This window comes from Mirounga leonina, unplaced genomic scaffold (genome assembly GCF_011800145.1).
Source record: "Mirounga leonina isolate KUSES-001 unplaced genomic scaffold, KU_Mleo_1.0 Mir_170, whole genome shotgun sequence".
NCBI lineage: Eukaryota > Metazoa > Chordata > Mammalia > Carnivora > Phocidae > Mirounga > Mirounga leonina.
Window position 1 is genome coordinate 7,748,978 of NW_023270433.1, and position 21,595 is coordinate 7,770,572.

General features: G+C 56.7%; 3 protein-coding genes across 6 annotated transcripts in view; 1 reads left to right on the forward strand and 2 right to left on the reverse strand.

The window, feature by feature from the left end:
• The window catches only part of TTC16 (tetratricopeptide repeat domain 16), a 12,321-nt gene extending 500 nt beyond the window's left edge, over positions 1-11,821 (reverse strand). Inside the window, exons 1-14 of the mRNA XM_035016584.1 lie at positions 11,771-11,821; positions 11,157-11,329; positions 10,733-10,823; positions 10,433-10,576; positions 9,536-9,636; positions 9,317-9,446; positions 7,061-7,275; positions 6,175-6,419; positions 5,691-5,832; positions 3,491-3,656; positions 2,818-2,964; positions 2,499-2,657; positions 920-1,007; positions 142-542 (exon numbers count right to left, since the gene is read on the reverse strand). Of these exons, the coding sequence (XP_034872475.1) occupies positions 142-542; positions 920-1,007; positions 2,499-2,657; positions 2,818-2,964; positions 3,491-3,656; positions 5,691-5,832; positions 6,175-6,419; positions 7,061-7,275; positions 9,317-9,446; positions 9,536-9,636; positions 10,433-10,576; positions 10,733-10,823; positions 11,157-11,329; positions 11,771-11,821 (2,253 nt within the window). The remainder of the gene's footprint in view (positions 1-141; positions 543-919; positions 1,008-2,498; positions 2,658-2,817; positions 2,965-3,490; positions 3,657-5,690; positions 5,833-6,174; positions 6,420-7,060; positions 7,276-9,316; positions 9,447-9,535; positions 9,637-10,432; positions 10,577-10,732; positions 10,824-11,156; positions 11,330-11,770) is intronic.
• A 730-nt stretch (positions 11,822-12,551) lies between these two features.
• Positions 12,552-14,571, forward strand: PTRH1 (peptidyl-tRNA hydrolase 1 homolog). Of its 4 annotated transcripts, none has more exons than XM_035015754.1 (5): positions 12,552-12,673; positions 13,203-13,422; positions 13,675-13,774; positions 13,953-13,998; positions 14,190-14,571. In XM_035015754.1, the coding sequence occupies exons 1-5, from the start codon at positions 12,578-12,580 to the stop codon at positions 14,301-14,303; spliced, it is 576 nt and encodes a 191-aa protein (XP_034871645.1). In that variant the 5' UTR covers positions 12,552-12,577; the 3' UTR covers positions 14,304-14,571. The 4 variants fall into 4 exon arrangements, with proteins under 4 accessions (XP_034871645.1, XP_034871646.1, XP_034871643.1 ...); XM_035015752.1 differs by having other exon boundaries at positions 12,556-12,673; positions 14,097-14,571; XM_035015753.1 differs by lacking the exon at positions 12,552-12,673 and adding an exon at positions 12,715-12,845 and having other exon boundaries at positions 14,097-14,571.
• Positions 14,474-20,968, reverse strand: CFAP157 (cilia and flagella associated protein 157). Its single transcript, XM_035015756.1, has 9 exons — positions 20,651-20,968; positions 18,217-18,488; positions 17,342-17,495; positions 16,638-16,905; positions 16,105-16,235; positions 15,724-15,874; positions 15,202-15,368; positions 14,846-15,032; positions 14,474-14,545 (listed from the first exon to the last, which is right to left on the reverse strand). Exons 1-9 carry the CDS (start codon positions 20,890-20,892, stop codon positions 14,474-14,476), a joined length of 1,644 nt encoding a protein of 547 aa, XP_034871647.1. The 5' UTR covers positions 20,893-20,968.
• Between the last annotated feature and the right edge of the window lie 627 nt (positions 20,969-21,595).

Below are 21,595 nucleotides of genomic sequence, written 5' to 3' on the forward strand. Positions count from 1 at the left end.
GCTCTGGCCCTGGGCGGCCTCCGTCCTGCTGGGCCTCCGGCTCTGGCCCTGGGTGGCCTCAACCTTGCTGGGCCTCCGGCTCTGGCCCTGGGTGATCTTGGTCCTGCTGGGCCTCCGGCTATGGCCCTGGGCAGCCTCCACCTTGCTGGGCCTCCGGCTCTGGCCCTGGGTGGCTTTGGTCCTGCTGGGGCTCTGGCTCTGGCCCTGGACGGCCTCTGTCCTGCTGGGCCTCCGGCTCTGGCCCTGGACGGCCTCTGTCCTGCTGGGCCTCCGGCTCTGGCCCTGGGTGGCCTTGGTCCTGCTGGGCCTCCGGCTCTGGCCCTGGGTGGCTTTGGTCCTGCTGGGGCTCTGGCTCTGGCCCTGGGTGGCCTTGGTTTTTCTGGGGCTGTGGCTCAAGCTTAGGTGTTCTCTGTTCTCCAGCAGGTCTGAGGATTGAGTCTTCAGCAGTGGGGAGTCAGAGGATGTCACAGCAGTGGCTGAGGTGCTCTTGTATTCCTGGCAGATAGTGGACGTCTCTGTCTCTGAGGTGGACATGGTCCTGACTGGGAAGGATGAACCAAGAGCATCCGTTAGGCTGCTCTGCTCAGACAGCTCCAGGAGAAGGAGGTGTAGGCCTCACCCTTGCCTCTATTCCAGAGGCCTTGCCCGGCCAAGGGGAAGGTCTGCCAGATGACGCCAGCCCAGCGCTCCTCGGCAACCTGAGCCCTGCAAGTGGGCCCGGGCTGTGGGATAAATGGGAGACACTGAGGGCTCACCATGCCCCGTTCAAAGTGAGGATTCTTCCTCCTGCTCTACAATCACAGAACTAGAAGTAGCAGAGCCCAAATGCACATGCAGGCCAAGGAGTCTCTGACCCCTGACTTCTGCCTAATCTGCTGCTTTGGCTTACTCAGGCCTAGCGAGAGTATTGGGGACTTACAGCCAAAGACGGAGCCTGAAGAGGTCTGGTCGAGGTAGCTGTCGGACAGGGACCTCATCCTGTTGGGTGCAGGCTCCCACTGCTCCTCCTAGGGCAGAAGACAGGTGGGGCCGTTGCAGGCCATGGGAGGCCCTGGGCCAGCGGCTCAGCTCTGGAAGGAAGGCCAGCAGCTCAGAGCTCCTCAGGGGGCCCAGCTGGGGCTGGGCAGCACGAGAGGTGAAGACTGGACAGGAAGGGGAGTGGTCGGACTCGACCGGCAGGGCACTGTGATAAATTTCGACAGTGTTCAAGAGGCTGCTTGGGCCTCAGGTCTGCCGTCTGCAAAATGCAAATTAGTTTCAATGTGGGACAGTCCTCTGTAAACTGTAAAGTGCTGTACCCTGGGGAATGGCTAGTGAAGAACTGAGCTTTTTATGCTTACCATTCTATCCCATTTGGTCCTCCCACATATCTGGGAGGGAACTACCATTTTTACCATTTCACGGACCAGAAACCAAGGTTCCAGGAGCCTAAGCAGCCTGCCCTCGACACAGCAAAGAAGCAGAGGAGCAGAGTTGAATCCAGGCCTGCGGGACTCCACAGCCCAGCTCTTAGCTGCTGGCCGCCTCAGGCCCACTCACGCCTATGGGCAGTGGGGGGGGTGTGGAAGCTGGGAGGGGGCAGGCAGAGTCCCAGCAACCAGCAGTTGCCGGCCCCACATCTCCCCAAGGGAGGGAGCTCACAATAACCTCTGGGCGGGGGGAGGGGGCAGAAAGTTTTGTATTTTTGTGTTCCAGTGTGACCTAGAGAACTGTAGCGCTAGCCTTTGCCATTTACAGCAAGGGATGCTGGTCTTCCATTTACTTCATTTTCATAAAGTTTCCTTTGAACACAAAGGTACTTGCTGTCCGTCAGCAATTGAGTGGGCAGATTGTGGGACTTTCACAAGATGGAATTCTCAACCAGCGATGAGAACAAGCAGTCAACTTAGATACATCTCACAAACATGCTTAGCGAAAGGAGTCCCCAGACAAGCGGGCACACCGTATTTGCCCACTGATGTGAAGAAACATGCGCGTTCAGTTGTGATGTTAAGGATCAGGACAGCCTTGGGGGTGCACTGGGCTAAGGGAGGGGGCATGAGGGGGCTTCTGGGGAGCTGGGAGTGTGTTCTTTCGATAGCTAATGGCGTCATGTGTGTACTCGGTTTGTGAAAATTCACCAGCTCACTCACAATTGATCTGTGTGCTTTTCTATATTTATGTGACATTCAATAAAAAGTTCTTAGAGACGGATTTAAGAATTAAGAAAATCCTGGCACAATGGCCAGTGCACACAGAATTTATGAAGGTGAGTGTGGCAAGGTGTGGGGAGGCCTCTCTATGAGGAGTCCACATCCTCTTGCCCTTCCTCAGGGGTACTCCTTATTGATACCATCCCCATCTCACAGAAGAAGCACCCCAGCCCAAGTCACACAGAGTGGTGGCAGAGCCAGGCCTGGATGCCAGCCTCTAGCCAGTCTGCCTCCCTCAGCCCTGGCTCGGGCTACGCTCCACCCCAGACCTCAAGGGCTGTAGGCCCCAGCATGTGGCCCACTCACCTCTTCCTCCTTGTGGAGGGCCTCAGCTTCGTTTGCACCTGCTGGCTCTCCTGTCAGGGTCTGGGGAGTGGCCTGGAGCTCTTCAGAGTTCCCCAACAAAGGCTTCCACCAGAACTGCAGGGCCCGCGCCTTCTCGCGCTCTCGTTCCCGCTGTCTGAGCTGCCTGCCAAGCCATGGCCCCAGAGTGCTGGGTAAGCCCCCCTGACTCGGCCCACCATCCCCAGGGTCCCGAGAGTGGCCTGAGGAGGCAGCAGGAGCAGGAGGAGCCTTGATGCCCAGCCATTTCCCATTCCTGGTCCGCAGCCCCCACTTGAGGAACTTGCCCCACGATGCCTCGAGGGATGCCAGCCTGCAGGCTGCTCTCCAACACCCGATTCAACTGCAGCCTGGCCAGGTGGGCCACCTGGCTGCAGAGCACCTCCTCCACCGACATGCCTGGGAAGAGGCTGGCCATCAGTGGGAGCACCTGCCACGAAAGAGCCAGGTGTGGGCCAGGGCAGGGGGCAGACGATGTGGTGCTGCCCTGCCCTCGCAGAGCCCTTCTCAGGGCTGGCGTGGGAAGGGTTTACTAGTTCCTGATTTTACAGGGCCAGACCTCCTTGCGCCAGAACTGGGAGGAGCCTGCCAGGAGGCCCCCCGGGAGGGGGCGCCCTGACTAGGCCAGCCGTAGGTGTCAGAACCGGCTCCTGCGGGTCGGACGTCTAAGCATGTGCCCTGGGGCAAGGGTACGGACTTCTCTGAGCTCTACCCTCCTCACCTGCAAATTGGGGGGGTGGGGGTGGGGGGATAATGTTAGCGGTCCCGTGGGGTGCTGAAGAGGGGTAAACAGAGCAGCGCCAGCTGAAGTGGCTGGAACAGTACCTGGCACGGCCTGGCATCGGCAGCTGTTAGTTTTGCTAGGAAACCAGAGCTCTTTTAGGAACAGGGAGTATCTTTAGGCAACCACAGGTATTGACTCTGGAGCCTGCCCCCCTGGCCCAGCAGGAACCTACCTTGGGTTGCTTGGGGCTGAGCAGCAGGACAGTGGCAACATCCAGGCGGGCCCCCAAAATGTTCTGCAGGAGCTGCCGGGTCCTGGCACGGTGCAGGTAGTACTGGGCCTTCTGGGGGTTGTGCTGGATGGCCACTGAGAAGTGGCTATCCGCCTTATGGAACTGCCTGCGGGACACAGTGGGCCACAGGCTGTCGTGCGCTGGGCCCCAGGGAGGGACATGGTGGCTCCTGGGCCCCACTGGGGAGTATGGGATAAATCAGGCTGGTCTCTGCTGCCCCACCTCCACCATGCCCCTCTGCTCTTCTTCTGCCAGCTACCCTTTTTTTTTTTTTAAAGATTTTATTTTATTTATTTGACAGAACGTAAGAGAGGGAACACAAGCAGGGGGAGTGGGAGAGGGAGAAGCAGGCTCCCCGCTGAGCAGGGAGCCCGATGCGGGGCTCGATCCCGGGACCCTGGGATCATGACCTGAGCCGAAGGCAGACGCTTAATGACTGAGCCACCCAGGCGCCCCTGCTGTATGAGACCATATAGTAGCTACACACTTAACGGCCCCAACACTTATGCTAGTACAAGACCCCAGTGTAAGTGAATGTTTTTAATATCCTGGAGTAAGGAGGGCCTTTCGAGAATCTCACAAACCCAGCAGCTAAAAATGAGAAAATTAATTTGACTATGACTAAATCCCAAGTTACTGAGTAGCAAAACCACCACAAAGGAAAGCAATAAATAGGGGAAATATATTTTCCCATAGAAGGCAGACAATAAGCTAAGTTTCCTAGCCTACAAAGAACTCCTGTAACAACAACAACAAAAAGTTTTAATGAGCAATTTATTATTTTTTTTAAAAGTCTTATTTATTTAAGTAGGCTGTAAGCCCAGTGTGGGGCTTGAACTCATGACCCTGAGATCAAGAGCTGCACGCTCTACTGACTGAGCCAGCCAGGCGCCCCTTCGTGAGCAATTTAACAGCAAAACAGGCAAAAGGTTTGGGCCAGCCATAATGACCAACAAACACGAAAAAGATGCTGGACCGCACTAACAATTTAAGCACGCAACATAAATCAACTGCGAGAGAGCATTTTTTTGCCTACTAGATTTGCAGAGTTGAAAACAGTCTTCACGGGGCACCTGGGTGCCTGCTTCTCCCTCTCTCTCCCTCTGTGCACATGCGCTTTCTCTCTCTCTCTCTCGCAAAAAAAAAAGAAAAGAAAAGAAAAGAAAACAGTCTTCACACCCTGCACTGTGGAGGTTTGGGCAAACCAAGACTCTCCTTTCCCGGAGGAAGTTTATAGTGGCTCACTGTGGAGAACAGCTGGATATTATTATGTTTTCTTTTCTTTTTTTTTTTTTTTTAAAGATTTTTATTTATTTATTTATTTGAGAGAGAGAATGAGAGAGAGAGAGAGAGCATGAGATGGGGGAGGGTCAGAGGGAGAAGCAGACTCCCCGCTGAGCAGGGAGCCCGATGCGGGACTCGATCCGGGGACTCCAGGATCATGACCTGAGCCGAAGGCAGTCGCTTAACCAACTGAGCCACCCAGGCGCCCCTGGATATTATTATGTTTTCAAATGTTAAATGTTCACACCGTTTAACAACAGTTTAGCTCCTAGCAATCTAATTATGGCATTACTAGTATAATGCATGGAAATGTACGTCCTGCATGCTCATCACATAGTAATAAAAAACAGAAAACAGCCCAATTAGTCATCAGTAGAGGGTTACCTAAAGAAATGAGTTGTACTTCCATAGAATGGAATACTATGCAAATAATAAGAGAGGATGAGGTAGTCCTATATATATAATGACATTGGAAGTTAAAAAGCAAGTCAAAAAACAGTTTAGCATGACTTTAACTTTTGTAAACTGATAATAATTGTTAATATATGTATAGGAAACAATCTGGAGGGACCTTTACCAAACCTATGGGGGGGTTGGTATTGGGAGACATATTAGAAGGAATGTTCAGGTTCTGAATTGTGCATCATTACCAAACACTTCAGTTTTTTATAAAAAGCACAATTACCATAACAATATTCAGAAAAAAAGTGAAGAATTTTTCATGAAAACTTGAAAACTAAAACCATTATTTAGGAGACATACCTGGGAGAGCAGAGGATCTTGACCCAGGGGTCCCAGCAGGCGGCTCCATGCCAGCACCCCCACCCCACCCCCGGGGACCACCCACAGCCCGCACCTGCTCCTCTGCTCGCAGAAGCCCATCCGCTCCTGCAGTAGGCCCATGCGCAGGTTGGCGCCCTCGTCCTGTGGGCTCAGCGCCAGTGCCTGCTGGTAGTCCGCCTCCGCAAAAATCAGGTTGCCCAGCTGGAAGAAGCAATCTAGGGCCCGGGGCATGGACGCAGGGGCTGAGCAGGCCCCCGACCCCAGTGCCCAGGAGGCTCAGCCCAGCCTGCTCCACCCTCTGGGGGATCCTAGACCGGTGGCTGTGAACTCCCGAACTCCCACTCCCGTGGGTGGTAGAGGGTGCCTGCCAAGGTTTTCCGTGCCTCGGGCACCTTTCCCCAGCCGCCTGATTCTGAGCATTTTGAAGAGACTGTAGCCAGTTTGTCTAAGGCAACACTTCGCAGAATGTGTCCCCAGATCCCTGAAGCTCTTTCCCTCCCTCCCTCCATCCCTCCCTCAAGGGCGCCTTAGAGGGGCCAGGGGCAGCCCACGCTCACCGCCCCGGTTGATGTACAGGCCCTTCTCCTGCTGCTCGTCCTTGAGGGCCTTGTTGAGCAGTAGCACGCCCTCCTCGGGGGCACCGTGCAGGTAGCAGTGCACGGCGAAGTCATTGTAGGTCAGCAACAGCTGCCGCTGAGCCTGCCGCACCATGCCCTCCTGGCTCTCACTCATCATGTCCAGCGCCTTCAGGAAGTCCTCCACGGCGGCATCAAACTCCTGGAGCCGGCGGTACACAATGCCCCTGTGGGGGAGGGACATGAAGGCCAAGGCACCCCTACCCACTGGGGCGGCTGGCCAGGACGTTGGCCACTCTGGGCCTTCTGACCTGGGCTGGTGGCGTGAAGGCCCTCTCTTCACGCGCTGGTTTGGGTGTGGGGCCGGCTCTAGATTACTAGTCAGATAGCCTGCTGGTCATGGGTAGTTTTGCTTTACCCCAAAATAGCTTCCATCTTTCTTTCTAGGAAGTAGGTGCATGCATACCAACCTCTAAGCTAAGGCCTTTTTGTACCTGGGACAGATGTTTTACCCCACTGTTTATATGAGAAAACCTAGACTCAAGAAAGGTACCTGGCCCCAAATCATGTAATAAGTCCTGGGCAAGGGGTAGATTCAAACCCAAGCCTTGGCCACTGAGCTGGGCTGAGCCTCCTTGCATAAATGCTCAGCAGGCTTGGGGGTCCAGGATTCCCAGGTGAACTAAGGTGGCTGCCTGCCCCTCCTCCAAGGGCAATAGCAGCTAAGACCTCTCCCTGGCTTTGACCCTAATGGGGAGTAGGGAAAGATTATTAGAGGCTACTTGGGGAAACTGAAGCCTGGGGAGGATCAAGTCCTCTTCTGAGACCATACAGCAGGACCCAAGATGGGTACCTCCCCACACAGTACCGGAAGAGGAAGAGGCTAGGGTCCAGAGGGTTGTTCTCGATGGCACAGTTGATGCGCTGCAGAGCATGCTGCAGCTTGCCCTGCACAGCTAGGATCCCAGCATCCTGACGCGCCTTCTGGGCTTGGTCCACCATCATCTGGAGCAGCACCTTGGCCTGTGGGTGCTTGGGATCCAACAGCAAGGCGCTGTGCAGGTCTCGGTAGCAGAGGCTGGGCTGCAGGGGGCCAAGGATGGCATCAGGGCGGTAGGCTAAGCCGAGCTCTGCTTTGTCCCATGGAGAGGCACACCTCCAGACCATGTCACCCACCCTTGATGTCCCTGCATTGCTGTGCCACCTTTTTTGCCTCATGAAAGCAGCAGGGAGCATTATGAGAAAATCCCATCCCAGGCCCCATCCCTGCTGGTCCCTTTCCAGATGTGACCTCAGGAGAGCCAAGTCAGCCTGGGTGGTTTCTGCTATAGAATGGTGTTGCAGATGCCTCCTCCATGTAGGACTTCTTCTTTTTCTTTTAAAGATTTTTTTTTTTTAATTTATTTGAGACAGAGAGAACGAGAGAGAGAGAGAGCATGAGAGGGGGGAGGGTCAGAGGGAGAAGCAGACTCCCTGCCGAGCAGGGAGCCCGACGCGGGACTCGATCCAGGGACTCCAGGATCATGACCTGAGCCGAAGGCAGTCGCTTAACCAACTGAGCCACCCAGGCGCCCCTGTAGGACTTCTTCTAAGCTCACTCAAGGTGGGCGGAAGGTGTGTCCTCCTGACCATGATTGTCACATCCTCCCTATCCTCCCATGCATATGTCCTCCCCAACTCCCCTGACCTTTAAGCCCAAGACAACTCTGACAACAGATGCAGGCCTAGGCCTGAGCAGAAAACATCCCCAGGCAAATACCTTCCACTGGGTGAACAAGTCTGTCAGTTAGTCAACAAACAGTTTTAGCAAGCATCCTGTGTCCTGTAGGGTAATGGGTTGGACGGTGAGCAGGGCAAACAGTGTGGACACCAGTTGTGAGTGGAAGTCAGGAGGGGGAAGATGGCAGAGGCTCGGGACAGGGCTTTGGAGTAGGTGGGCTTGGGTTCAAGGGCAGCACCACACAGAACTGGCTGTGTGACCTTGGGCAAGTCACCCAGGCCCTCTGGACCCATTTCCTCATCTGTGAAAAGAGGACAATGGGTTGTATCTACTCAAATGATTACCTCAAGTCGTAAAGACAAGCATGAGTCAAGTGCTTAGAACGTGCCTATGCATTACAGGGGCTGAGGTGGCAGGAGGGGCCAAACTCCCACAGTCAATAATTACCAATAATTACTAGTCTCCTACCTTGGAAGGAGACTCTCACTGACTCACTGTGGGGGCCCAGAAGCCCAGCCCCCAGCATAGGGAGGCTCAAGTTTCCAGCTACCCCCAGGATGCACCACCTGGTGACTGAGGTGAACCCGCCCACCCGAGTCTCCCCCTGAGTTTCCCAGCTCCCATGCACCAGCCCAAGCCCGAACACCAGGCATTGTTCTGGATCCCTCCCTTTCCCTCATGCCCTCCCCCATCCGTCTCTGCTCCTGACTTCCAGAGGACTGTGGGACCAGCCCCTTTCTGGCCACCCTCACGGCCATCCTTGCCTCCACTGGACTGGACGGCACCCAGGCTCCTGGCCTCCAGTCTTGCCCCTCCAGCCCAGACTCCCCCTGGCAGCCACAGGATCTTTCTAAAGCCCACTGCCCCAGAGAGCAACCCTTTGGAGGCCCCAGGAAGAAGTCAGGGGCCTCCTCGGTTCACAAAACCCTACCTGATGGCCTCTCATACCTGCAGTCCCTCCTCTCTTGTGACCCCAAGTCTCCCTTGTCCCCACACTGTTCCCTGTACTTTCTGGCTCCAAGCCCGGACAGTGAGGCAAATAAGGAGAGACAGGAAAGGAGGAGGAAGGGCCACCTTATCTAACGGATCCTTGGGTGCCCCCACGCTGTGCTGCTTCCTGCACTTGTGAAATCATCCTCTGTGCAATTATGTGCTCAAGGACATCTCTCTTGGGCTCTAACTCCCATGGGGGCAGGATGGCACAGGTTTCTCACCTTGTGGCTTCTGCGGGCCGACACAGGCCTGGCACAGAGCTAGAGCTGAGTGATAGCAGGACAACTGTGCTGAGTGGCCAACGAAGGTCCCCGCCACACGGGCGGCCTGATGGCCTTCCTTAATCTCAGAGTATGCTGGGGGCACCCACAGAGGGGAAGGGCCATCCCCGCCCCGCCCTCCCCGCTCTACCTTCTGGAAGAAGTTGTAGAGCCTGGCCCGGAGGATGAAGACATCAGCATTGGTCGTGCCAAGCTTCTCCTCCTTGGCGATGAGCGAGAGGCAGTCCTGATGCTGTTCGAGGGCCAGGAGACAGGCCATGCTGAGAAGAGAGGGCAGATGTTCTGTCTGCAGGGCGAGAGGGGCAGGAAGGGGCTGCAGGGAGAACACGGCCGCATGCCTGGTGCTCACCATCGGTAACGGAAGCTGGCTTTCTCAGGCTGGAGCGCAGAGGCTTGCGAGAAGACCCTCAGGGCTTCTGGGAAGGCACATTGCTCAAACAGGCACTGGCCCTGGGGACACAGGGGGCAGTCCCTTCTGCTTGTGACTCTGGCCCAGCAGCACCCACTAGCTACAGGGGGCACCCACTGGGGCAGGAAGGGAGAGAGACAAGAGCCAGGGACACAGCCCTATAGATCTGGGAGAAAATTTAGGGGACAGAGACATAGAGATGGAGAGAAGGTGACAGAGATGGAGAGAGATACAGAGCGAGGGAGAGACAGCAGAGATAGAATTATACAGTTGGCAAGACGGCAATATAGAAACAGGAACAGAAACAGAAAACCTTGGACTTTGTTGGTATTTTGTGGTTCAGTAATTTTATTTTGAATTGTAAATGGGGGATGCTATTACCTTTTTAGTGCTTAGAGCCTCTAGGATGCTAGGTTTGTGTGGTCCAGGACAGCAGCCACTCACTTCGTGTGGCTATACAAATTTAAATTAATTAATTAAATAAAATTTAAAAATCAGTTCCTCACTCACACTTACTATATTTCAAGGGCTCGGCAGTTCCACGTGGCTAATGGCTACCAGATTGGACAGTGCAGAGCAGACCACTATCATCGCTGCAGAAAGTTCTATTGGGCAATGCTGCAGAACTTTATCCAGCCCTGGTGGTAAACCATCTCTGGAGGTAGGAGAGGTCATGAGAGGGGCAGCAGGTGCAGACTCAGACATGGGGACAAGAAGGTCCCTAGAGAGACAGAGCTGGTCCCAGGAGCAAGGAAAACCCCCCACAGCTGGAGGGAGAGCCAACTGGCTTGGGTGTGAGGTGGACATGGTGGGTGGGCCTGCAGCAGCCCAGGGCACCTGCAGGTAAAGGACCAAGGTAAGCCGCTCCAGGTACTTGGTGTTCTCTGGCTGGAAGGAGTAGGCCCTTCGCAGGTTCTGGGCAGCCGAGGAGAAGTCACAGAGTTGGATGTAGGCCTCAGCTCGTAAAGCGTAGAAGTCTACCTGAGGAAGAGGGGACCCAGGCTGCTATCCCCTCTCCACCGTCTGCTGAGGCCTGATGCTCAGTGATCACAAGGGACTTGGTGACCCTGAGAGGAGGAGCCTGGCAGGCAGGACAGTGAGGGCAGTGTCAGCAACCACCTGTACCCACCCCCTCACCAGGTGGGAGTCCAGGTGGAGGGCACGGGAAAAGAAGAGCACGGCCATCTCCCAGTCCTCTTTCTCCAAGCACTGCAGGCCTTGGTGGTAGCTGTAGGGGCAGGGGGGCACAGGCAGAGGGGCTGGCCCTGACTTTGACCAACCCAGGGCATACAGCTGTGGCCGCGGGAGTGGGTTGGGAGGAGGGGGGACGTGGGTGGAGAGACACGGTGGGGCCGGTAGACAGAGACCCAGGGAGAGGAGCCTGGTATTCCTGGAGCTCATCCCGGCCAGCAGCCTTTCATCTGCTGAGGCAGAAGAGCCCTATTATACAGCTGAGTTCACTGAAGCCCAGAGAGGGAGAGTAACTGACCCAAGGCTGTAGGGCACGCCACTCGCTGTGCAGGGTAGGAACCTGGGACCCTGGGACAAGGTAGTGACTCACTACTCCCTGACTTTGAGGGGCACTGTTAATCCCGCGACCTTCGGTTTTACATCATCCAAGTTCTGGAACACCTGGCTGCTCCCAAAGATGCGCTGTAGGGTTCCCTTTGGGACTGGAAACACCCATGGCTTTGGGATGGCCTTTGATTGAGCCGGGTCAAGCTCCCGAGCATCCTAGAACCAAGGGACAGCAAGCTGGGGCAGGCCTCAGAGAGGACCCCCGCCCCTCGTACACACTCTCCTCAGGTGTTTTACAGGATGGACGGGGGCTGGAAACGAGGCTGGCAGGAGGCACAATTTGGGTTCTGGTGGCAGTCCCATTCCCCTTAGGGATGTTCCAACTTTTCTCTCTTCAGTTCTGCCTCTCTCCCTCTCCTATGGTCAAGGTCAGGGGCCAGAGTTCTTACACTCACACTGCACTCTGCTCTCCTTCTGGTCCCCCATCAGCTTCACCTCTAGTTGCAAAACTCCCAAAACCCTAATGTCTCCAGCTCAGGCCCTACCCCAAACTGCAGGCCCAGGAGGTCCCGCAGCCCTTTGCATATCCTGTGGGACCCTCACGCCCAGCAGGGCAAGTTGAACACCTCACCTGACTTCTGCCCCAGGCTTTCCCACCTTGGTGACTCCACCTTTTCGGCCAGTCACCTCTGTCTTATCAGTCCTCATGTCCTGTCTGTCCCATTTCCTAAAGGTCTCTTAGATCCCTTCTCTTCTCTCATCCTCTCGTCTGGGCCAATGCCCTCTCTGCCGGGACGCCAGCTCCGGCCAACTCTCGACCTCCCCAACCGCTCATACGTCTCAAGCCCTCACTTCTCGGCACTGCGGCCAGGGACTTTCCTGAATCGCACAACTTATCCTGCCTCTCCTGTACTTGAAACCTTTCCTGCGAACTCCGCCTCGGCCTCTTCTCTCCTGACCCTCTCCCGCACCTCTCTGGAGTTTGTCATGAATTCCCCTCCCAAGGGAGGACCTCTCGAGGCCCACTCCGGACGTTGCCAGGCACCATCTCCTGGACGCCCGCAGGCTCCGCCCCCTCAGGCCACGCCTCCGGAATCCAAGGGTTGTAAGAGCCGGAAGGAGGTTAGCAAACTTATCAGCCGGGAAGGCTGAGGCTACGTCAGGGAGAGGACTTGCCAGGTTTCCGCAGCGTTGCAGGGCCACAGCAGGGGCCAGAACAAGGCTCCCTCCTCCCGACCCGGAGGTCACATAAGGGCTCCGCGAGTTCACAACAAACTCCACAGAAACACCGTGAGGCGGCGCCGCGGAACTAGCTGAGGCGCCAGTCAAGGCCACCGCCCCGCCACTTCCGCCCCTTAGAAGCCCGGCCCGCCCGGGATTGGACACTGGGGACAGTTGGCCACCGCGATTGGTCGAGGGCTGATAACGTCAGGGGGCGGGGCCGAGAACGTGAATAGGCGTAGCATGCCGCCGCTCGGCCGCCTGAGAGCGACGCTGTGGATGAGTCGGGCCATGAGCCTGGGCGTTTTGGAACCCCGACCCCCGGGGAAGCGGTGGCTGGTGAGTAGAGTGGGGGGCGGCGGCCTAGGGGCTCCTGGGCCCTAACTAGCTCCTGTTCTGCCATTGTCTCCGGACACCATTCCCCAAATTCCTTGTCTCGGTTTTCTTATCTAGAAAATGGGTCCAGGGCACCTGGGTGGCTCAGATGGTTAAGCGTCTGCCTTCGGCTCAGGTCATGATCCCAGGGTCCTGGGATCGAGTCCCGCATCGGGCTCCCTGCTCCTTGGGAGCCTGCTTCTCTCTCTCTCTCTGTCTCTCATGAATAAATAAAATCTTTTAAAAAAAAGAAAGAAAATGGGTCCAGTATTCTGACGGACCCTAAACTTCTGTGAACTCTGCTCGGACCGCTCAGTTCGCGGGGCCCTCAGCCTTCTGGAGTCTCCGGGGTTTCTGGGCCCCCTTCTTCGCGCCCCTTCCCCACTCTACCCTGCCCTCCATTTTCCTTTCTCTGGCTTGGGCCCTAGGGGGCGCTCTGAGGTAGAGGGTGGCGCGAAATGTCGGGCCTCAGTTTCCCTGGTGCCGCCCGCAGGTGGTCGGCCTGGGGAACCCTGGACTGCCCGGCACGCGGCACAGCGTGGGCTTGGCGGTGCTGGGGCAGCTGGCGCAGCGGCTCGGTGTGGCGGACGGCTGGGCGCGCGACCGGCACTGCGCCGCCGACCTCGCCCTGGCCGCGCTCGGGGATGCCCAGCTGATCCTGCTTCGGCCGCGGCGCCTCATGAACGCCAACGGGCGCAGCGTGGCCCGGGCGGGTGAGTTGAGGGCACCCGAGGAGGCCGGCCGGGAGGGCGCCGGGGCCAGAGACGGGGTTCTGGGCGGCGGCAGAGCTGTTCACCTGCAGGTGCCTGTTGGGCTCCAATTGCTGCATATGGCACTTGTAGGAATCTCAGCTTCTTTATAAGTGAAATGGGGTTAATTGCGGTCCCTCCTCCTGAGAGCTGTGAATCGGGACCACCCCCCTGGGCTGATGGGCAGTAACCAGGGCCACTGTTGTCTGTGCCCAGCGGAGCTCTTTGGGCTGACTGCTGAGGAGGTCTACCTGGTGCACGATGAACTGGACAAGCCCCTGGGGAAACTGGCTCTGAAGCTTGGGGGAAGCTCCAGGTGAGGCTCTAAGCAGGTCAGGGGGGGCTAGGGAGGAGCCTCCCAGTTGGAGTAGGATACCAGTGGCCATCCCAGTCTCGGCAGGGAATAAGGGTGCTCTGACCCTGGCGGGGGCTGGGAGGGGTGAGGGGTGCTGATCCAGGGAAGCAGTAATTGCCCCTTCCATATCCCTTTGAAGGGGCCACAACGGAGTCCGTTCCTGCATTACCTGTCTCAACTCCAATGTGAGTCTGCCCCTCTGTCCTGCGCTGGGTCTGGTGGGCCAACAAGGGGCCCCCGACACTCCTTATCAAAGCTCTCTGGGCCCCTCTGACCCCCACAGGCAATGCCGAGGCTGCGGGTGGGCATCGGGCGCCCGACACACCCTGACACGGTGCAGGCCCACGTGCTAGGCTGTTTCTCCGCCGCTGAACAGGAGCTGCTGCCTCCATTGCTGGAGCGAGCTACCGACCTGCTCCTCGACCACATCCGTGAGCGAAGCCAGCGCCCCCCGTCAGGCCTTGCCATCAGTGGACACGTGCCTGCCTGACCACCATGCCCACGCGCCCAGCCACATCCACAGAGGTGTCATGACAACTTGTGGTATCTACTTTTTATAGAACTCTTCTCTGGGCTGCCCCAGGCTGCCTGTGAATTAAAGAGGGGACTGTTGCCATGGTGGTCCACTTCTGGAATGGGGATTGGTCTTCTCTCTGTGTCTTACTTGGAAAGTAGAGAAACTTCAGGAAGACTAAACTTTTTGAACCTTTTTAGAGAACCAGAGGTGTGGATCTGTAAGATTAAAGATGCGCCTTGAAGCTGAGGCCTCCTCAGGGGATTCCCTCCCTTCCCCTGCCAGCGGAGGAGGGGCCAACAGGGTCCAGCATGCCCCCTTCCCAGGCGATGTGTGGACATGCCTTAGCCCACTGAGGCCTTGCCACACTTTTCTTTGGCCCATTTTACAGATGGAGAAATGCAGGCTTAGCGAGCTAGGCACAGCCCCCAGGCCTTAGAGCTGCAGTGTGGCAGAGCGGGATCTGTACCCTGGGTTGGCTGCTGTCTTGCCGTCCCTGGGGCCCCTGGCACTCTCACCTCAGGGCAGCTGTGCACTTGGAAGGTTCCCACACGGGTGGTGTGTGAGAGCAGCCTGAGGTCCTCGGGGTTGGGTGGGATGTGGGCCCGTCGAGGCACCAGGCCCAGGTCCCCCGGTTGGTAGGGTGTGATGCTGGATAGCTGCTGGGGCAGAGACCCCATCCTGGGGGGCTGGGTGCTGGGCTGGCTGTGGAGAGGGCGCTGGCATCACCACCTCCATTTCATAGTTAAGGAGGCTGAGGGTCAGAGAGGCTTTGGGGAGCCAGGTTTCTGGTGGCCTAGGGTCAGCCGAGAAGAGCCCTAGGACAAGTTCCCACAGCTGCCTCCTCTGAAGTCATACAGGGTCACTCACTTACCTCTCCTTGGGTGGGCCATGGGGCTGGCTCTTCCGACCGGGACACACAGCCAGCTGGGGGCTAAGGACCAGGGCCGAGCTGAGCATGGTCAGCAGCTGCTGCAGCATCTCCTTGAGCTGTAGCTGGAACACTACATCAAAGTTGCCGCCCTCCTCATCGGATTGCATCTGCCGGTGGGGGTGGGCCCATGGGGATCAGGCCCAGAGTGGCCCCAACACCCACCTCTGGGAAACTCCAATCCCAGTGCCGGTTTTCTCCAAGTGCACCCTGGCTGTGATGGGATACCCATTCTGCAACTGGGAAGCCTGAGGCATGAGGTCTTTCAGGGCCTCAGAGAGGGACTCCAGCAATTTTGAGACCTTCAAGGGATCTTTGCCGGATCAGGAAAGGACAGACTTGCCAGGAGTCTCTCAGAGGAAAGGTGGGGCCTCTGGCCCTGGCCCAGCCCCTCCCGGTGTCTCCAAGCAGTGTCTGACATTGGCCCACTCCCCCTGCCCCTGACTTTTACCCACTTCCTGTCACCTGTAGAATGTCCTGTAGGAAGAAGGTGGCTTGGGCCAGGGCTGTCTCCAGACTTGCCCGAACCTTCTGCTCTTCGGTCAGCTCCCGCTGTAGCCTTTGTGCCTTAGCCTGCTGCCTCTCCAGCTGCAGGTTCAGCTGGTCTCTCTGACTCCTGGACCCAGGACCGGGATGAGTCAGCCCCCTCCCTGTGCTAGGCGGTTTCTCTCTAGCCCACGGGGGCCCTCATCCAGCCCCGGGCTTTAGCCTGTTCGGCAGACAAAGCCTCAAGACCCCTAGAGAAAGGGGAAGCCACTGGCCTATGTCAGGTCTTGTGGCCCAAAAGAGAGGGCCTCAACCCCCCTCCCCCCCTTGCCGCCACTGCTCGCCCCTTTGTGGCCCCACCTCAGTGCCTGGTGGTCGTGCTGTAGCTGCCCGAGGCTCTGCTCCAGTTGGCTCAGCCGGAGGCACAGCCGCTCGGCCTCCGCCCTGCCCTGCTGGTGCTCGCGGCACTTCTCGGTCAGCATGAGGATGACCTGCGGGTGCGGGCAGGTGGCCGTGCCCTGGGCCCACCGCGGGCGCTCAGCCAGCCCTGCTCCCCCAGCTCCGGACTCAACCAGAGCTCACCCCTTTGTACAGAGAAGCCAGCCAAGGTCCTGGGGGCCCAGCACCGTGTCTGGTCAGAGCCCCCGGTTGCCCAGGGGTGGGTTCCGCTTCAGTGAGTTATAAGGGGCTTTAGACCAAATAAAACCAGAGGTGCACCCGTCACCCAGGAGCCCCCACAAAGGGCTGTGTCCCCTCACTGCTGCCTCCCTCATGACTTGGCTCCAGCCTGGGATCCAACCCTGCCAGGCTGTGTTTGCCCTGAAGTGGCACCCCTAGGGTTCCCTCCTGCTCTATGTGCCAAATGCCCCGTGACGAGGGCTTGGCGGGCACACCTTATGGTGGCCTCTGCTATGCCTGGCCATGACCTTCTGGGTGTTCTCCAACAGATCCAGCTGTTTGCACAGCTTGTCCTGGGTGTCCTTGAGCTGCTCATTCTCCTGCAGCAGCTGCATGCCTTGCTGGGATATCTTCGACAGCTGCAGGGTGACCGTGTTGTTCTCCATGATGGCGCGCTTTGTCGTGTCCCACATCTGGTTAGTGGCCACTTTACGGAACTCGGTGGCCACCAAGTTCACACGCTGGATGATCTCCTTCCTCAGTCTAGTCAGTATGGGTGGGAAGGAGGGGGCATCAGGCAAGTGGGCACATGCACTGCCCTCCCATGTGGGGTTCCCCAGAAGGCTGAGGGCCACCACTATGCTCTATTTCCCAGGAGGAGCGGGGATTCAGGCAAGAGGCTTTTCACGGCAGACCCTTTGTACCTCTGGCATTTTGAACCATATCAGTATGTATTATTGTTACCTATTAAGTAAATATAATTTTTAAGTCACAAAAAGTGGCAAAAGGAAGTCCCAAGGATTTAGTAATGCCGGTGTAAGGGCTAGAGCTGGGAGCTTATCTATTTTCTCCTACCCTCTACAAATCACCAGCCAGGCTGGGGAGTCCCTGAGCTAATGCAGTCCCCCCAGTTAGAAGCGGAGGCTGTTGGAGACTTGAGGACTGAACTGTGCTTCACCCCAGCACCCAAACTGCCCACCTGTCCTTGTCCAGCACGGACTTCTTCTCTAGGTTGTACACGTAATCCTTGTATTCACTCTCCTGCTTCCGTAGCTGGTCCTCCAGAGACACGAACTTCTCTGTGAGCTCCTCTTTCTGCAGCCGGAACTCTTCCAGAGCTGCCAGCTTCCCCCCTGCCCCACCGCAGGGCACAGCCTGGTGAGGGGCCACCTCAGGAGGGCAGGACCCCGGCAGGGCAGCGATGACCTTGAACATGCCCCTCCCTCCCCGCTTCCTCCACATCCTCTTGCCCTCCCTATGCTTCCCAATCCAGTGGGGCCAGACCCTTGTCCCTACAACATGCCATGCCCAGTGCTACCCACGTTCACGGCCTTCATCTGGAACACCCCCCCCCCCCCCCCCCCCGCCACTAATCTTACGAAGCCTCATTCAGTTTCTACCTCCTCGGGAAAACCTTCCTTGACTTCTGTTTTCTGGGAAGTGACAGTGACAACAGCCACTGAACACGAACACCTTCTCTGGGCCAGGCACTAATGCTGTCCTTAATCCTCAAAACAATGCTTGCCAGCTAGGTGACCGTGGGCAAGACACTTCATCTTCTTGAGGTGCTTCCTCACCTACAAACTGGGTGATAGTATTTCCTGCCTTGGGCGATGACTGGGACAATTAGAGAAGATAATGTGTGGGAAGAAGCAGCACATAGCTGCTGTTACCCAAGGTAGGCGTATTATACCCATTTCCCAGATGAGAAAACTGAAGGTCAAAGAGAAGTGCTTGCCCAAGGCCAGAAAGTCAATGGCAGAGCTGGGATTAGAGCCCCAAGAGCAAGAGCACAGGGTTCCCTCTCCCGTGTGTGTGCCCCCAGATGCACCTGCTGGTCCCCGCCCCCCTCACCAAGGATGATGTTCTCCGTGGTGAGCTGGTCCTTGGTCTCCTGGAACTCGTGGCGCACCTGGGCTAGCTGTGCCTCAAAGGCGTCCTTCTCCATCTCCTTGGCTAGCTGCAGGCTTTGGAGCTGCTCATTGAGGTCCGTGATCTCATCCACGCGCTGGTTGAGCGTGCGCTTGAGGAAGGCCACGATCTCCTTCTTGTTGTTGGCCAGCTGCTCAAACTCCTGGCGGAACAGCTTCTCCTGAACGGCCAGCTCATCCCACTTCCGCTGGTACCTGGGGCGGGGGTGGGGCAGAGGTCCAGGGGAGTGGGCAAGCCAGGTCTCCACGCAGCTAGGCCCGTTCCCCTGGACCCTCCCACGGAGGGGCATTCGGGGTTCCTCACATGGGAATCCAGCCTCATGTCCCACTGTGCGCCCTGATCTGCACTAACGACGACCACAGCCAACAGCTGTGCTCGGTGCTTTACATCCATTACCTCACCAGAATGTAAGCTCCATCAGACCAGCGCCTTCGGTATATTCACAGCTATGTCCCCAACACCTAGGATGGTGTCTGGTATATACTAGGTGCACGGTGTGTGTATGTTGAATCCATGCGCGAGTGAGTACTGTGATAATTACACCCATTTTACAGATGAGGAAATGTAGGCTCAGAGGGATGAAGAAACTCCTAGTTAGTAAGTGGCGAAATCAGATTTTGAACCCCAGTCAGTCCGTCTGACCCCAAATTCGAGGCTCTTAACCACAGTGTTTACTGCTGCAGTTGGCCAGCTCTGCACCCCCCAACACCCCCAACACGTCCATGCTTTGCAATCCCAAACCTTTGAACCTGCTGTCTTCCTTACCCTGGTTCACTGAGTGAATCCTGGTGAGCCTCCTCAGTGGAGCCTTCTTGGACCTAAGCCACATTTGTGACGCTCTTTTTGGTGCCCTCCTGTAAGTGGGCCCTTGTTCCAACGGGCAGTCAAGACCTGATGTCATCTCTGTCTTCACTTGACAGACCCCTGACCTCCTCCACCTCTGTACTGGGGCCTGACAGAGGGGCTCGGCAAACAGTAAGCACCTAATAACTGTCTCCCAAATGCATTATCCCCAAATACATTCCATCTGGTGTCTCAGCTTGAGGGGAACTTGTGAATTTTTAAGAGTATCATATAATTGATTTACTGGTTTCCAGTGGAATAATTTGTAGAAGTTCTTTTTTTTTTTAAAGATTTTATCCATTCATTTGAGACAGAGAGAATGAGAGACAGAGAGTATGAGAGGGAGGAGGGTCAGAGGGAGAAGCAGACCCCCCGCCGAGCAGGGAGTCCGATGCGGGACTCGATCCCGGGACTCCAGGATCATGACCTGAGCCGAAGGCAGTCGCTTAACCAACTGAGCCACCCAGGCACCCAATTTGTAGAAGTTCTTTGGAAAGATGTTTTACTTCATTATTTACTCAACCAACATCTTTTGAAGGGCTGCTGTATACCGTGCATTGTGTGGTACAGAGCTGAATGACCTGCTTTGTGGAGTGAGGAAGCAGCTTGGTGTGGGAAGGTCAGAAGGGCCAGGGCTCCCATCCTGGCACCTCCTCCTGGGAGTGACTTCCCTCCCTGAGTCTCAGTCTCTCCATCTGTACAATGGGGTTGATGTCAGGACCTCTCCTGGGACTGTTTCAAGGATGCAGTGAGCGCCAGCACAGGACCCACCTGGCGCATGTGAAGGACTCAACATTGGCTGTGAGTATCTGTAACATCATCTGGGGAAGAACTGCTGCCTAATGGTCACTAAAGGGGGTTGTCTTGTAAGGATCACCATGAGACTAGGCTGGTGCATCATATCTGGGAGGAAACTAGCTTTAAAATAAGAAAAATGGGCAAGTGTGCTTGTCTCAGAAGTTAGAGACCCCTCCCACACACACTACCATCTATCCACACAGTCACGGGGAGACAACTCTCCTCCTTCACATTTGGGGAGACGGGCCCAGCGTGGAAAAACACCTGGGCTTGGCAGGTGGGTAAGTCAGTGGGGCACGTAGCGCAGGGAATCAGCAAGGCACCGTGGGAGTTGGAGGGGTGGTGGAAGAAAGGACACAGGATCCACCCACCTGCCAGGGGGCTGCCATTTTCAATTCATCCCACTGACTGAACTCTGTCCTTTTATAAAGCACATAATCCCACGGGGCAGGAGTGAGGCAGGGGGGGTGGTATTTGCCTGGGGTAGGGTTGCCACTTAGGTTAGGACCCCAGGACTCTGGGAGCCTGGATAGGGTGGGGTCAAATTGTGAAGCCTCTCAATGTTACTTAGGAGAAAACAGGCTGGGGGTGGGGTCTAGACATCCCCTGGGAAGCCAAACACAGGCCTAGGACCCCCTGAGTGAGCCTGCCCCTTGGTCAGCTATGAGCAGGGCTTCTGACCCAGCAGGACCAGCCTCCCTGACCCTCCACCCACCGGGCCAGCCTGTCCTCCAGGTCTCGGATCTGGATGTGGTAGAATTCTCGGATCTCCTCGCCTAAAGTCGTTTCCATGGGCTTGTTGGCCGTGCTGGCATCCTTCTTGCCACCTTTCTTCTTCTTGACCTCGGGCTCCTTGGCCCCCTGGGTTGCCTTCTTTTTGGGAGCCATGGCTGGTGGCAACCACTGCTCCAGGGCCCCTTTAAGAAGACAGGTGGTTGCTAAGGAAGTTGGTCCCATACATAGCAACAAACTGAGGGAGTGAGGCAGAGCTTAAAGGGATCCTGCCCTCTTCCTGGCCAGGCTGGGCACTAGCAACCGGCCTTCCCCTCCAAGGCCAAGCACCACAGACACCCTAGGCCAGGGTGTCCCAGGCCATGGCATCTCAAAGATCGGGATGCCAGGCTCTTGGGGCACTTTTTTGGGCTCTGGGGAGACCTCACCGTCCCCCAGGTGGAAATGTTACAATGGGTGAGCCTTAGAAACCACCACCCTGCCAATCAGAGAAGGGGTACTTTCCCAGAGCCCCCCAGAACCAGAAGAAGCCAGTCCCCAGGCCAGTGAGCCTCTGCCCTGAGCCCTCTGAGACCAGCTTGTTAATTCTTTGGTGATATAGCTACGTAGCAAATCATTTTCTCACTTCACCCAAAGCATGGTGGGGAGGCAGTGTGCTAAGAGATGCTCTATATCAAAGTCTCCTAAGCTGGAGTCCCAGGACGTCCCTGTCCACAGAGACGGGGTCCGTTTTCCATAAGGTTTGGTGGAAGTGCTCCATCTGCCCCGTGCTGACCCAGGCAAACAAAGGCCCACTGTAGGCTTTGGCCTGGGATGGCAGCATCCTGGGGGGCCGGAGGGGGTGAGAGGTGGTAGGTGTCCAGCTGGCAGATGCCCTGGCTTGCAGCTGTGAACCCCACCTAGGCACCGGCCCCACCAGGCTCCATCT